At 35.4% G+C, this 16905-nt stretch overlaps 1 protein-coding gene and 1 pseudogene across 1 annotated transcript; both read right to left on the bottom strand.

The window, feature by feature from the left end:
- Positions 1-1209: 1209 nt before the first annotated feature.
- Positions 1210-2396, bottom strand: LOC109050534 (annotated as a pseudogene).
- A 2937-nt stretch (positions 2397-5333) lies between these two features.
- On the bottom strand, positions 5334-14899 carry cdhr5b (cadherin-related family member 5b). The gene is made up of 14 exons (XM_042715054.1): positions 14686-14899; positions 13804-13982; positions 13258-13320; positions 13048-13137; positions 12839-12928; positions 12500-12601; positions 12239-12421; positions 11917-12007; positions 11732-11829; positions 11164-11370; positions 9915-10028; positions 9743-9809; positions 8403-8578; positions 5334-6740 (listed from the first exon to the last, which is right to left on the bottom strand). Exons 1-14 carry the CDS (start codon positions 14765-14767, stop codon positions 6255-6257), a joined length of 2028 nt encoding a protein of 675 aa, XP_042570988.1. The 5' UTR covers positions 14768-14899; the 3' UTR covers positions 5334-6254.
- Positions 14900-16905: the final 2006 nt, after the last annotated feature.

Here is a 16905-nt window from a genome sequence, read left to right as displayed (position 1 = left end):
TAGGATTTCTAATCAGGCATAGAAAAGAAACCCCATCCAATGAAAAGGGTCCTCATCTGTCATCTACAGATTCCTTCAAAACACAAGACGTTCACTGCTCAGTCAGTGACTGAATTTAGAGTAGCATACTGTATTACCATTTTATTATTATTCCAGCTTTTCAAGCATTGGGGAAAATACATTACAATATTATGTTACATCATAAAAAATAACTAATTGCATTACTTTTTTATGGGAAGTCAATTTGATTATGTAACTCGTGCTGTTATCCGTTACCCCCAACACTGGTTACTTCTTCCATATAAAGATACTCAGCTGGAAGAAATGAAAGGTAAAAAAAAAAAAGGTTTGAAGCATCTGCTAAATGACTAAATTAAAACATAAAAATTTTTTTTCTTTATTTCCAATTTAGAGCTTGAAGACCAGGGCACAGAGGACAGCACCCTCTGTGGCTGCTATAACAGGAACCTCTGGCAGCGGGACAGATGATTTCTGGCTTTTTGAACATCTTGGGCAGCCTTTGACAGGAACCCTTGGGTTTGGACAGACATACTAGGGAGCTTGGAGACCAGGGTTGCTGAGACGGGTATCTCTGGGACTGAGATGGTCTTGGAAGCCTGCCTTGGCATGTTAATGTGAGCGCTGTCATAGTGGAGGTAGAGACAGAGAGCTCTGGTATTTGGACAGCTGTGGCAGGAACCTCAGGAATGGAGTGGCCATGATGGGAAAAACAAAATGGGAACCAAAAGAAGTATGTACATATATATAATATGTACACATCCCTCCGGAAGCAGTACCAGCAGACACAAATACTGATTCCTCAAGCAAGGTGCAAGACGCTACACAAGGCTTGCTCGCCCTGCAAGACGCCAACTGAAGTGGTCTTATGTGACGACCTGAAATAAAACAGAAAAACAACAGGTTCAACTTTTTGGTGCCTTCCAATAAGAAATTAATTATTTTTAGCTGGTCTCAGGTTCACTACCTTAATCCAGTTGTGGGACATGATTTGCCCCAGACCAAGTCACGGCTTGGCTTTTCCTTCAGGAGAGCCCTGAGGAGGTGACAGCATTCTGACGGGAAGGGACAAATGACAACCTAAAACCTTAAAACTTCACAACTTCACCATTTTATCAAAAAATCCAAAACACTAATATAGTTTTATTAATAACTAACATCTCAACATTTGACATCACGGGTTCAGACCAATTAATGCAGCAGGAACAGCTTATAGTCACTAGGGAAGCGTCCACATAACATTGTGAACATCAGAACCCCTAGTGACCAGACTGTCGCCGGCCTGCAGTAGTACTTCCCCCTGCTGTGGTACTCTGTGCCTGCAGGAGAGAGCAGTTTGTATGATGTGCAGCATGATTGTTCTGTATCTATTTGGAAGAAATGAATTATATCATACATATCATTGTATGACTTGTATGGTGACCTCCTCAGAATGTCCCCACATCCGAAGTCATTCAGCTGGACTTCAGATGTCTCTCTGTTTATCAGTAGGTTCTCCAGTTTGATGTCACGGTGGAGCACTCTGCAGAGGCAGCACATGTTTGCAGCGGGAGCCGCCTGCCACATGATTTGTCGCACTGTTTCTTCATCGAGGCTTCCACCGTGACGCCTCATGAACTCTACCAGATTCTCACAGAGAGAGGGACATTCGAGCACCATGATGAAGTGGTCAGGGTGGTCCTGATGATTTCTGGCACACTGGGACCTTTATTCGCCAGGATGGTAAGGGTGATTTCTTTTGGAAGAATGATCAGGCTAGAAGGATAATTTTTATGATGGTTAGATGAAGGTGGTTTCCCAAATAGGGATTTGTATTAATGTTAATATAAAATGTTTTATATTGTTTATATAGTGCAATGTACTTACAATGAATATACATTCTGTGTGCTGTGTCTTCGTGACATATTTCAAAGCCACCCGAAGAACAAAAACAATAACTTAAGAAACACTAAGAGGGCTTAGAATAACGGATGAGAATAAGACAGGACAAACATTTGATGGCTTGATAATGCATTTTTATATTAACTTACGTTAAGATCATCCTCCAAACGTTTCCCTTCATACACCACGCCGAATCCACCTTTCCCCAGCTGATCACCCACAGTGTAGCGGCTGAAGATGTAGTCTATTAAAAGATGAAATAGCATGAAAATTGCAATGCGTCAGGCAGGAATTAGTACATGTAGACCTATAACAGTAATGTTTTTAACAAGTCATGGAATAAAGATCTAATTATGGCCTCAACTTGGATTTTGGTATAGTATGTGCTGATGTGTATTTCTGATATTGTGTTTGATGGTATTGATGGTAGTAGTTTTTACATGAGTAGAGCTGTATTAACATGAAACATACTTACTCATAATATGGTTGTGTACCATCACTACTTCTTCCTGCCCAGGCCACCTTCCTCTTCTCTCTCTGACCTGAGCTGCTCTCTGGAGCACCACTTCTTGCTCTTTCTTTTCTCCTTCACTCTCCCTCCTCTCCTCCTCCTCTCCTCCTCCAGCACCAGCAGTACACCTCGACAACGAACCGCCGTGTTGGTGCTGGGTTTTGGGGGTGTAACAGGATGTTGATCGTACACCTCGCCAACCGTCATCGGACTCACTTTAATAACTCGCTGTCCCATCGCTGTGAAAACTCACTGACCACTACAACAAACCCACAAAGAGTGTAAGAATGTCCGCGCTTCATAAAGCCCGCGAGTTCTGTTCGAACGCTCTATGGCGTCATAAAGCTTTGAACCTCTCTGAACGTTCTTAATGATTGCCGTTCAGTCCTATGAACTGTTTTCCCGCCAGCGTTTTTGAAAATGTTGCCAGCCACCGCCAGCATTTTTGATAACTTTCACAAAATTTCATAGCCTCCAGAATATTTTGTTGTATGAATATCCGAACATGCAATATATCAAAATAACAGATCCTCTAATTTTAACAAAAAAAAATAATAATAATAAAATCAGTTTTATTCTAGCTTCAAGCATTCTTATTTTATCAACACTTGAATATAGGTAAATTCCATAAAAAAGCAACATTTTGATCAAAAAGCTGAGAAAATCGCATTTTTATCAAACACTAACGTTACATCTGGATCATATACAGTATTATGATCAAAGCAAACATGCAGTAGATCGCTTCCATCAACACCCCTAACAGTCTTACCACTTTCTGGATCGCCATTTCACTCGGTAACATTCGGCAGTTTTCATTTATACGCTGTTTATTGTTGATGATAGCCTTATTTTTCATATGCATCTGCTTACATCTGAGAGCTCGTTTCTGCCTTCCTCGCCTGTGTTTTTGATCGGGTGATTGTGCACTCATTCAGGACATTTGCAATAGCGCCTCCGAGCGTATATAGCTAGTTTACATTTTTTATATATTTTTTAAAATAGAAACAAATTTCTCTGTCTTCCCAAACACATCAGCCAGTGTGGCTCCATATCCCAGCAGCTGGACGCCTTCTGGAGAGAAACCAGCTGCAGTAACAGGTCCTTCTGGGGCTCAGGAACAGCTGAACACACATATACATACATTAAGGACAAAATTAAAATGGACAGAAAGAAAAACACGATCATGCATACACACACACACACACACACACACACACACACACCCAAACAGGGCAGTCAATCGATTACATGGCATGTCAGAGTAATTTGGGACACAATCCTTACAATAAAACACACAATAAAACTGTTTTACATATAAAAGCAATTTATTCCCATGCAAACACAATTACACACACACACGCACACCCCCCCCCCCCAAAAAAAACAAAAACAAACCCCACTTCTGTTAAGACCAGGCTGCATTTCGCATACCTTATTGTCATTCTGCTGTATGTGAAGACACACAAGGGAACAAACTGTTGTGCCTCACAGGAACACAGTGCTACATATAGACAGACATATAATCCTATAAAAAAGAAATATATACAATATAACCCACTGAAATTTACATATGCTATATAATCTATGAAAACATATAACCTATATAAACCTATTTACAGAGTAATCAAATACATACACTTAACTCTACATATACTTCACACAAATACTTTATATTAAAACAAGCATGTAGTGCAGTGGTACAGTGCAAACAGGGAATGTGTCCTCTGTAGGGTCTTGTGGTCTGCAAGTCTAGAAATGTGACTTTATTGCAAGAAGACAACAAAGCCGAGATGCCTGCAGAACATCTGAGCGTCTCACTCACGGCTCACCAGTGATCTTATAGCGGGTGTTCTCCTCCCAACACTCCCGAAATCCTTTCCCATGGTCTCCTCATTAACTGGCTGTATTGTTCTGTCTCGTAACGGTGGCGGACCGCCAACTAGCATGCTTCAAAATATGTCACAAGTGATTATTCAGTGTGTTTACCTAATTCCTCATTACCTCATTCCTCAACTTAGTATCAATACAGATGCCAAGCCAACCACAAGAAACTTCAGCTAAAATCTCATTCGTTCTCGTGTGACTTCTTTCACAGTCATGTAGGCCATGAGAACTTTTTGTGAAATTTGGATTAACATTAATCTGTTTCTTGACCTCTTAATATTTAAGGAGAGAAATATATACATATATTTGTATTTGGCACGTTGTTAGTTTCTCCAGTAGAGGGAGTCTAATTAACGTGTAAAATGTTCAGAATTGATTGCAAGTTTGTTGGAAACTGAAGAAACCTTCTCTTTTTCAAGTCTATATTGTTTTATTACATTTTATTTCAGTGTTAGTTATTTTAGCACATTAAGTTAAACTAAATTAAAAAGAAAAATGTTGCTTTGGTCATTAAAACAAATATGGCTTTTCTTTTTCTTTTCCTTTTTTTTGCTTTTCTTTTTTTTAATGTTTAAATGTTTTCAAATATCCCTGTTACAGACTTACTGTCATGGCAATATTTACTTGGTTCACTTCTGGTTCAACTTTTCTTCTTCGTCAATTTTTATTTTATTTTATTTATTTTTTTTGTCTCCAGACCAGGTTTTGTTTGACACAGTTACTGTCCCTGAAAATGGAGCTATTCCTCCTTATAAAAAAATACCATGTGCTATAGTACTATAGTAAATGATACTATGGTGATCCCCAAAAAAGTTTTTTTTTTTTTTTTTTTAATGTAAGGGACATTTTGGCATATAAGTATCAGTGAGTGAATAATCTAGGTGAACCGCTTAAGATTCACTTTCATTGGTCTGAGGTCAATGCAAAAGCTTGGACTTTAATGGGACAAAAACGGGTCTTATTTTCTTTAAACAAAATATTTCTTGTTTTGTGGTGGTGAAATGTGACCCTTGAAGACAGATTTTGTCAGACTCATTTGTAAAGATCTGTTCCAGTGTGTTTATTTGTGGTATAGATTACAGTATATAATAGCATGCAAACTAATAATACAGCATTCACAGATGGATCACAGTTCTCAGGTTAATCATTAATTCTTATCTAAGTTGTTATAGAAGAATTTATGATCGTTGTGGATGATTATGTGAAAGGGCAGCAGTCCACTGCAATGTCACAGATATACAAATAAACAGTTCACGTCACAAGGTTGTTATAACAACTGTCTCGTTATACAGGCCACAAATTATGCCATCTCAATGTTAAAATGCTTTCTCATAACTATAAGTAAACAATGAGGTTGATTTTTATTTTATTTTTTCCCGAAAAAGTCTAAACATCGGCAAAAAAAAAATTACTTGAAATTCAGTTTGGAGACAGAATAAATGACACCAGGTTTAAGTAATTATTATTATTTATTTTTTTTTTCATGTTTTACAGTAAATGAATTTCTACAAAGAACTGACATTAAACAATTTACATTGTAAACTGTTTACTATTAATAAAAGTATTTTTATACACAGCACTTAGTCAACGTGAAACACATTTTACAATCCATTTTACATCCATAATCTATTTCTGTGTGATATTGAATATTTTCTTCAAAATCATGTGCACTGATGAATCATTCACAATAAAAACCAGCAACATATATTTAGAAAGCAAACTTTCACGTTGACCTTTCGTGCTAGAAACTGAAAATTACATTCATGTTGCGCACCATATTTACAGACTTGTTAACAGAAAGTAATATGAAAAAGGAAAACATTTGTATAGACTTTAAAACACAGAAATGAACTTATAATGAATCTTTGAAAGCTCCTACTGTACTAAAGTGTCAAACATTTGAGCTTAACTCAAGTCCTTGTGTTTTGCAGGTGTTGCACTGGAGAAACCAATCGGAGGTCTACAAATCCTCAGTCATCAGTCCGTCCTCATCGTCCGAATCCATGTCAGTCCTTAGGTTGTCCTCTTCCTCAATGTCGTCATCGTCCTCACAGCCTCCATCTGCTTCACCAGTGTCAGGAATGATGACCACTTCCTCTTTGGTGCTGGGGTCGATATCTTGCTTAAACCAAACCGCTTTGTATCCCTCCTCATTGCGCCGCTCTTTGGTCAGGATCGGTTTGACTTCCTTCTCGCCGTCGATGGTGTCTGAACTTGCCAGGCTGCTGGAGTCGGGTGGAGAGCTGCTGGTGGTCTGGAGAACGGCGCTGGGGGTCGTCTTGTCCTGCGCTGACCCTCGTCTCTGCTGTGGCTTCAGCCCAGACTCCAGTTTGTTCTCCAGGTCTGCAGCTAACTTAGTGTTCACACTTCCAGAATCAGCATCGTGCTGGAAGCCCTCATTGCAGTACTGCACACCCTCTTTAGGACCGCCAGAGCCTCCACCAAGCTGTCCAAAGAAAACATTCTCTCATAAATATGCTCTAGATATAGAGAAAGTATTAACATTAATGGAATAATTCATCTAAAATTGTTATTATAAAGTTTGAGTAATGTAATAATGGTTTTATGAACACTGAATATGATCAATTGCGTGAGAATTTGATTCAATGGGAATTTACATTTGTAGTTTTATGAAAGATTTAATTTAATGTCATAATAAAAAAAAAAAATACTCTCAAATGTGCTCTAGATACAGTATATAAAGTGTTCACATTAACATTGAATGTGATCATTTGTGCAGTAATTTGACTCCATAGGAATTTACTTGAGAATGCTTTTACAAACTATTCATTTCACTCCAAAAATTAATGCGAGAATGGTTTTATAAACAGTGAAATGTGACAGTTTACATGAGAATGCTTTTACAAATTATTCCATTCAATCTGAACAAGCGGTTTTATGAACATGTAACAGTTTGGTTTTACAACTGATTTGATTCAGTGCAGCTATTTATATAGAATGCTTTTATGAACCATTAGAAAAATTACAATGAAGGTGGCAATTTATGAATACTTTTACAGACGGTTCAGATCAATCTGAACTTTTACACAGGAATGGTTTTAGAAACCTTGAATGTGACCAAATACCTGTATTTATGTTCATTCCGAATTTACATTTGGGTTTTATGAACGAATTAATTCTGTCATAAATTAAAATGAGAAAACGTATTAAAACTATTCAATCCAACCCAAAAATTAACAAACATTGGAATGTGACAAAATTTGATACACTATGAATTTCCGTGAGAATACATTTATGAATTATTCAATTCGATCCAAAAATGTAGGAATAGTTTTACAAACGATTCAAATCAATGTGACAGTTAACGTGAGAATACTTCTAAAAACTGTTGAATTAAAATAAAAAATGAATGCAAGAATGGTTTTATAAACATTGGAATGTGACAATTTAAGAGCAATTTTACGAACATTTGAATGACAATTTATGTTGGTTTTACAAATGATTTGACAATTTAATTTATAAACTGTTTGATTATATCAGAAAAAAATATTTGTTATAAACAAATTAATGTGATTCATCTATTATTACAATTTGAATGTGACAGTTTAAAATTGTTTTACAACTGATTGATTCAATGAGGCAATTTACGTCAAATGCTTTTATTAACTATATTCAACTGAAAAAATTTACCTAAGAATAGATTTATAAACAGTGAAGGTGACAATTTAAGTGCGAATACTTTTATGAACTGTTCAGTTCAATCTGAAATTTTACGCAGGAATAGTTTTATGAACACTGAATTAAATTGAAAACACATTTCGGTGTGAATTTACATGAGAATGCTTTTACCAACTAATTTAAATCAGCATTTTAAGGATGTTTCTATTCAGTGCAAATACATAGAATGTACTGTTCAATATGACAGTTTGTGAAAATATGTTTTAATGAATTGTTAAATTCAATATGCCAGTTGCATAAAAGAATGGTTTTATCAACAATTCAACGTAACCGTTTTCAAAAGAAGGGTTTTACCAGTGTTTCAATTCAGAATGAAATTTACATGAATTGAGTTTATTCTCAAAAGAGTTTGTTTTGTATTTAACCTCGAACATTTATTAGTTTGAGAGTTTTTTGCATGGAAACTCACTGTGCTACGAAAGGCGCTAGCCTCGGAAATCTTCTTCCAGTCTGCATTATGGCCCTTGATTCGGTGCACCATCAGTCCAATGCAAACCAAGCAGAGAACGATAACCACAGCCAAAGAGGCCCCTACAGCCGCCATATCGCCCGAACTGAACTCACCTGTTTTCACCTGCTGTCCACCTGGAGCACACAAGAGGAAAGAAAAACATGTATTGGGATACTTAAGGTACAGTGGGTTAACCAGAATGATACACACAAACTGCTGGAATTTCACAAATGCAATAATTTTGAATTACACGCTTAATGTGTTTTCCCAAACATAAGTGCACACCCTTATAGAGTGCTGCAGGGATGATGTATTTTTGCAGGCCAAAACCCAGAACAAGTTAGCAATTTAGCACTTCTGGTTCCATCATCCCAAAGTCAATGGGTTTTTTGAGTGGATTTTTGGTTAAATGCCTGAAATAAGGTCTGTGGTTAACAAAAACTCAAGATATTTCATTGTACGACAAAAAGTACTTGAGTGATTTTTAAGAAGCTTTTACTTGGCTTTACAAAGGCAAACAAGTGGCTAAATAGGATAACAGAGGTTGTCAGGGACATTAAACATCATCATCTACTCACTAGTCACTTTATAATAATGTGTTTATAATCGCACTCTTGCAAACCATTCAAACTCAAACTTTCAGGGAATATGGTTGTTAAATTAAAGGTTGTCAAAGTTTAATGGTGGTGATCCTGAAGTCATGCAACCGTGGTGTAGTTTGTTTATAGCCTACGTTAGCTTTTTGCTTCTGCCGATTGTGTTCAGGCTTCAGAATTGATAAAAGTTGTGTTGATTGGTGAAGATTATCATGATGAACAAAACATGTAGGAATCGTAAACCTTTGTTGGTCACAGATCTTATTTCCTGCAATAATCCAAAGTCTGAAAGTAAAATCCTGTTGGGTTTTTTGTTTAGGAAACCAGGGTCAACTAACGTCATCACTGCAGCCCTCTATAGCCATTATCCAAATCTGTTATCTGTTGTTATAGTGGATGAAGTCATGATAGTTGTGGCAGGAGTGGTAGTGGGAACCCCTGAAGAAGAAATGGTGTCACCAGTCAAGAGCTTTGCTGTTGACTGATTCAAGTGAATCATTTCAAATTCAATTTATTGACCAAAAACAATCACATGATGAAAACTGATTGATGTGAAGATCACCAAAAGCTCAAACTGTTTGCTGAAAGCCATATGTCCAAAAAGCACCATGATTAGCCCACACCCTATGATTACTGTACGTCTGTTTGGATTGAATCATGTCATAATTAGACAGTGTCTTGATAACGTTGGTCTGGTCTTACCTGGTGTGACCTCCACCACAAGTGAAGCGGTGCTTGATTCTTCATTGGTTGTGTCAACCACCCTCATCTGAGTCACATTGGATAATATGCTCATAAATATTTCCAATCACACACTAAAGCTTAGCAAATGTCTAAAGAGCATGAAACACTGTATGAAATATTAAGTTCTTACTTCTAAATTTACAGTGCCCGGGGAAACCTCCTTCGCCATGAGTATGAAACCCTCTGGAGTGATTGAGAAGTCAGTGCCGGCTACAACCTCAAATCTGAGGTTAGGATTATAGCCCTACAGAGAAAGAAATCCAACACTTAACACCAGAAATATTACAGTAATAGGCCTCATTCATAAAACATGAGTGTAAATCATTAAAAAAACATTGTTATGTAAATTGTAACATTGAACTGAATGCATTGATTTAGTTAGTGGTTTTATGATTTTTTTTTAATTCCATGTGACCATTTACTTAATGGATTAATGATCAATTCATTCAAAGGATTTACAACACTAATTTGCTTGAAGAATGGTTTTACGAACATTACATTTAATGCAAGTTACTCAAAATAGTTTTTAAGAAGATTCAATCAAATGCTTAATTTGTAAGAAATAATTCAGTTCATGTTTATGCAAGAGTTTTACATTTATATATGTTTTATCAACATTGAATTCAGTGCAAGTGTTTTCAGGAATGAGTCAATGAAATGTGAGATATAAACAAAATCCAAAAATATATCAAGGCAATAGTTTACGCAAGAATGTTTTTTTAAAGATTTCTTTTTGGTGTTTCAGTTTACGCAAGATATATGTTTTTTTTTTTTTGCCTTTATTATGATAGGACTGTATATATATATATATATATATATATATATATATATATATATATAGATATATATATATATATTTATTTATTTATTTATATATCTATATATCTATATATACAGTATATATCTATATATATATAAGCAAAGCAAAGTGGGAGTGATGGGGAGAGGTCCCTGAGCTGGGACTCGAACTCGGGACGCCTGAAGCGCAATGGTGCTATATGTCAGTGCATCAACAAAAATGTTTTTAGGAATGATTCAATATGTGGCACAAACAATTCACTTGAATGCCACAAAATACTGTATGCAAGTGTTTTACAAAATATTCAATCCAAGAATTTACGTAAAACTTAAAGTACACTGAATTGAACATGATGATTTCTATAAGAATGATTTTTACAAACAAATCATTTCAATGCAACAGTTTATGCAAGAATGAATTGAAATGTCCATAAAACCAGTGCAAAAGTTTATGTAAAAATGAATTACGAATTGATTTAAATTCATTTTCACTAATCTTGCGCTATGTGTTTTCTATGTTCTTTACAGATTAATGCCGGATCTTGAACTGAACACATGCACAGAACAGAATGAGTTCTTACATCAGAAAAGTCTTTATCTGTGGCTTGTACTCTGAGGGGTCTGTTGGATGTTTTGCTCTCCAGCACCAGGCTGTCCAAATCCGCATCCTTTGAGATAAAGCCTTCATAACTGGGCTTCACAAATGTGGGAGGGTACGTGCTGGATATCACCACCCTCAGGATGACTGTAGTGGTGGCAAACTGATGGGCGTTCTCTTTCTGATATGCCTAAGAAGACAGAGGGGATATATGGTTCAGGAAGGAACTACACTCTACAAAACAATGGTTCCAGAAGAGGATTTTTGCAGCGATTACATAGAAGAACCATTTTGGTTCCCCAAAGAACCTTTCAGTGAACAGTTCCTAAGAGAACCATTTTTCTTATATTTTAATAATCAAAAAAACCTTTTATGGAATGGAAAGGTTCCATGGATGTTAAAAGTTCTTCAAGGAACCATCAGTGCCAATAAAAAACCTTTACTTTTAAGAGTTTACAGAATACTGTGGCTCCAAAATGAAGCTTCTGATCGCACCTAACATTCAAAAACAGTGGTTTAATTTTTATAAATGCTGTTTTTTTGTCTCTTACCATGACTGTAAGGACAATCGGTCCTGCCACCTCTACTGGTTTCAGCATCGTGATGCTCCCGGTGTCAGTGTCGATTTGAAATACACGATCCTCACTTGCTGAACATGTCAAATGTACCAATTAAAACCAGTCGACTCTTTCCGAAGATCTTAATTTCAACCCATGAGGACAATAAAATATCTCACCTCCAGGAAACGCATAGCCAATGGGCTCATTTCTGCCTAGGTCACCATCAATGGCTATGACTGGACTTGGCTTCAAGGACAAAGGACCTGGCTGTGGTGTACAACAACATTCAAAATACTCATTTGACATTGTAACTCAAGATCAAAAAATTCATCCAATGAGACCTATCCTGATGTTTCTACATTCATTAGCCAGCTTTAAAATGTGTGAAATGTTGGTGTTTGTTGTGGCAGTTTGAAATAATCATAACTATACAACATTAAAACTGGTTTAACTCAACGTCAGTCCTTTATCTACAAGTGCTTTGGATAGAAAACCCACCGCTTGTTCATTTAAGTTGACAGTCCCTTCATAACCAGAGCTAATGCACACTTTGCTTGTGCCAAACTCGGTTTGTGTACAAGGCTGGAACCACGGTGGACGGTTGTCAATGTCTATGATGTTGGCTACAATGGTGGTTGAGGCTGTGTGGGAGACTTCAGCTGTAGATCCAATCGGTGTGTCCTGAAAAGTCATTAAATGACAGTTGTTTATACAAAAAGAAGCATCTTTGGAAATTTAACCTGGATCAAGTAAACTCACCTGCACATATAGTGTCATTGTGACTATTTTAATTTTATCATAATCCAACAGTTTTTTCACCAGAATGTTGGGATTGAAACTGGCCTCCAGGTCAAATTCTCCCTGCGAGAGAACAAAGGCCTTTTTTGAGAAAGATTTCAAACGTTGTGAATAAGATTCCTTTTGGAATTCCTATAATAATTTGTAACAAACTTTCATTTTCTTTTAGAATTCCAAAAAGAAGATACTTTAGAACATAGTTCCCAACAGAACAGTTGTGATTGCCATGAAATATAAACTCTGTACACATTCTTTGGGAGTTTTGTTGTCTCAGAAAGTGTAATGGGGACGCAGTTATACCTCAGGAGAATCCAGTCGGTAGTAAAGTCTATCATTTTTATCAGGATCGGTTGCTGTGATTAGGCCAACACTGGTATCCACTTTTGATAACTAGAAAAATCAGTAAAAGCTTTAAGATTTTGAAAATGGCCATGATAAAACAAACAAACAAAAAGAAAAGAAATGCATTGTACAACATAGACAACATTAAAAGTTCATCAGCAAAGTACCTCATCAACATTTAGGGTGTACTGACTCTCTGCAAACGCTGGTGGATTATCATTTATATCCTCGACGACTATTTTCAAATTCAGTGTGGTCTAAAATTACAAATATGACATCAATAACCAACATAAAAACATACAGAAAATATTTGAGGTTAAATAAAACATTTACAATGCAAGATTTCTTTTTTAGGTCCATTTAAATAGTTTACTCACAGAGAGAGAGTCAGCTTTTGTACACTCGATATTCACCTCATGAGGTTTGTTCTGGTCAAACGTCTAAGAAAATCACAAAACATAAACGTCATTTTGTACATAAAGCATTTTAAATGGATCTAAGTGGTTGCTTTGAAATATTAAAACGCTCTCACTTTACCTCACTCACTTTTACACATTTACAGCTTTGGACACAGGTAGGGATGTAAAAGTAATGAAAAATAAGCTATAAAATAATAAAATGTAAATGTGTATATATAAGATTAAACTTACTGAATTTTATGTGGTAATTGAGAAAACGACCAAAATCAGTTTAGATCAAAACTAAGTTATGCAGAGTGAAGAGACATCTCTTTACAAAAATGAAGCACTTCCTTTATTTGAAAAATATTTTACTGGCTGTTTTAAATAAAGGTATGAAAAATGGATTTGATATATTAAAATAGTACGTATGTGCGTTATACACCCCACCCATTGAAAATGATAAATTTAGAGTTTATTGGCTGAACACAAAACCAGACTCTTCATAAGATATACAGAATTAACCTCAAAGTCCAGCACAGTATCAGCAATGAGATCGTATCCGTTGAGGCTGAAGAGACCCTCTGGATTCTGACTAGTGATTGTGGCCATCACCCCTTCCTCAGCGATGAGTGTTGTAACTGTGGCACCCAAATTGTTGTTTTCCCGAATAAAAATTAACCGGTCTGTCACCGAGCAAAGATCTGTGTCATTCAGAGAAAATCAGAATTATAATGTTTTCATGAATGGTCCAGGTTGACACTGAAAAACGTGAATGTTAGAAAATATGATCTAATTTTGTGATCTTCAAGGTAGGATTTATTCAAACAAGTAAGCTTTTTTTCTTCTTCTTCTTCTTAAACTCAAGCATTTCAAAGTCATCTTAAATTAATAGGTAAAAAAAAATTATTAAGCACAAATTTCTGGAGTGTGTTTTTCCAATTTATGTAAAATAAGAGTTTTGTGTTAATCTGAAATATTGCTTGAAATAAGACATTTGTTTGAGAATTAAAATCTATCAATAGTAAAACATCAGCACATCTTTACTGTAAACATTGTGGTGGTAAAAAAAAGGTGATTAAACCTAAGCATTGATCACTCAATATGATCTTCTAAAACTGATCAATTTCCTGAATCAGCCATGTCTTGTTTTTGAAACAATTGCTTTGATTTTTATGTAACCATAACTATAACACTAGCAAATTTACAGAACTTTAAATATTAATACTTTAAAGAATAACATTTCCAAAAGTGTCTTAATGTTTTGGAAGTCTGTCATCATATGCAATCATGTTCATCCCAAGTATAACCAGATCACTGGGGAAATTTCATGTACTGAGCTGGTTCAGCCTACAAAACAAATCCGGATTATGTAAGATTTTTCATTCACAAACGTTTAGCACTTACTTTGCGCTTCACTGAACGTGCAGAATGTGAAAAGAACCAGGAGAACGAAAACGGCAGCAGATCCTTTAGGCCTCAAATCCATTTTCTTGTTAGATGATGGATCAATAAAGGAATATAGAAGACAAATCCCTTTTTTTCCCGACTGAATCAAATTCCTATCAAGCAGTTGTGAGCGACAGCTAATGTGCGAAACAGACTTCAAGCTTAACCTTTGAGATGAATGCTTATCTCGGTTTTATTGGCTATAAAGATGAGCACAGGTGGACTTTTGCCTCATTGAAATGAACACAGCTGCTTTACGTGTTCATGTACATCTCATAAACCATGATCACAATGAAGAACGATGTTTACAAAACAATATTTTTAGTTTTGTGCAGATGGTTAGCGTAAGAGCTGTATCCAAAATGTTATACAATTCAGCCCATCTTAAAATGTGAGACATAACATTGCAAAATACAACTAAAGTTAAAAGTATTAAGAATCATTTTGGACAGAGTGTTTTTTGGTGATATATATAAATGCTGAAGATGTTTACGCTATATTTTAGCAAAGCTGCTATTATTTCTTACTGAACGAAAAGTGCCATAAATAGGGAACTTTGTCATCTTTAAATAAACCAATAATGCACACTAACCAAATTTAAGTGTGTCTATGACTTTATGACTGAAATAAACAAACTAAAAAAGCTAACAGCATCACAAAAGCAAAAATGAATTCCTCGGTTTTGATTTTTTTACACATGCTAATAGCTAGTCATTAGTGGGCGTAGGTTTTCACTTACAGTAAAAGGGAGCTAATCTTCAAGCAACCAAATAAAGTAATCTGGCTCATACTGTACTGTAATACGGAAGTATCTTGTTATATTTTTGAGCATACCTGATAAAAAAAAAAGTGCATATGATGAAAGACATGATAAAGCCAATACTGCTAGACCTACCTAGAATATTTATAGTTATTTTTTAACCTCTAAAGACACGAGAAAAACGTTTTAGGAAAAAAAATATGTATTTTTCCATGTCTTTACATTGTTTGGAGCATTAAAATTAATGTAAAAAAAAAATGTTTGAAAAGATATTTCATTCATAAATTATGCTATGTCCTCGGGATTTCTTTAAAAAAAAATTAAAATACATGAATGAAGATGCATAGGCAAAAACAATTGATTTTAGTTTTCCAGATTTTTGTTTGTTTGTTTGTTTGTTTTACCAAACTTTGTATAAAGATGATTTTCAACTATGTTATAACAGAATGATTCAATATACCATGTTTCTTTCTGCAAAATGTGTGCAAAATGACCATAATTTAGTTTTCTCATTATATACAATGTATCTAAACTAAATCAAATTTGCATATTAATGTGTTTTTGGGGCAACATGTAATGAAAAAAGAAATGTAATAATGGGAGTAATAATTGACAAGATTTTCATAATAATATATAATATTTAATAGAATATTGAAATATAATTTCGTTCCCTATTCATTTGTTATGTCTCCCAAAATGCGTAATAAACATGCTTTTAGTCACGGGTGTCCTTATATGGGGACATGTATGAAATCAACGTCCTGTTTCGTAACAGAAAGTCATATTTTGATTTGAAACCCCATAACATTTTCCTGAGATGTTGATTTAAAATTTGACAGATTTAAATGATAATTACAAAATATTATCATATTTCCATAACAGTGTCCCTGAATTAATTTCAGACGTTTTTGAAGACCAAGGAGTGGGAGTGGTCATGGTGAAACATCCAATCATTTGGTATCTCTGAAAAGCCCTGAATGTGCTATGTACAGGACATCCAGACTTAAAACTGTGGCATGTACAGTCTCAGAGAAATTCACAAAACAATAATGTCCTCATATGAGGCCGCAGGGTCTTAAGAGGTTAAAAAAGTGTATTAGCATGATTATTTAAGGATACTGAACCCAGTACAAATTGATTTTCCTCATAACTTGCTTACAGTAAAAAAACTGTTACGGTAATAGTGTATAGGTTTACTATATGTGGGTCATTCCTGGTATTCAGTGCCTTTTGTGTCCCCAGTACAGAATATGATCTTGCTGGTTTATGAACAATTTAAATTTAAAGATCAGTCATGGTCATAAATAACATCATTTGAACTTCACTGAAGTTTATTTAAAAAATGGAAACATTTTCTATCACATTTTCTATCACTTGAGACGATCTGATTATTCCTATGTTGTATTCCTATGATTATT

Source organism: Cyprinus carpio, chromosome A25 (assembly GCF_018340385.1).
Source record: "Cyprinus carpio isolate SPL01 chromosome A25, ASM1834038v1, whole genome shotgun sequence".
Taxonomy (NCBI): domain Eukaryota; kingdom Metazoa; phylum Chordata; class Actinopteri; order Cypriniformes; family Cyprinidae; genus Cyprinus; species Cyprinus carpio.
Note: the sequence above shows the minus strand (reverse complement) of the source record. Positions and strands in the feature narration are given on the sequence as shown.

Excerpts from the sequence above, each read along its gene's own strand:
- cdhr5b (XM_042715054.1), bottom strand. The coding sequence starts at position 14,767 with ATGGATTTGAGGCCTAAAGGATCTGCTGCCGTTTTCGTTCTCCTGGTT. Across the intron at positions 13,983-14,685 it reads CACGTTCAGTGAAGCGCAAA|ATCTTTGCTCGGTGACAGAC; the intron begins GTAAGTGCTAAA and ends TGAATGACACAG. Across the intron at positions 12,422-12,499 it reads CAATGACACTATATGTGCAG|GACACACCGATTGGATCTAC; the intron begins GTGAGTTTACTT and ends ATGACTTTTCAG.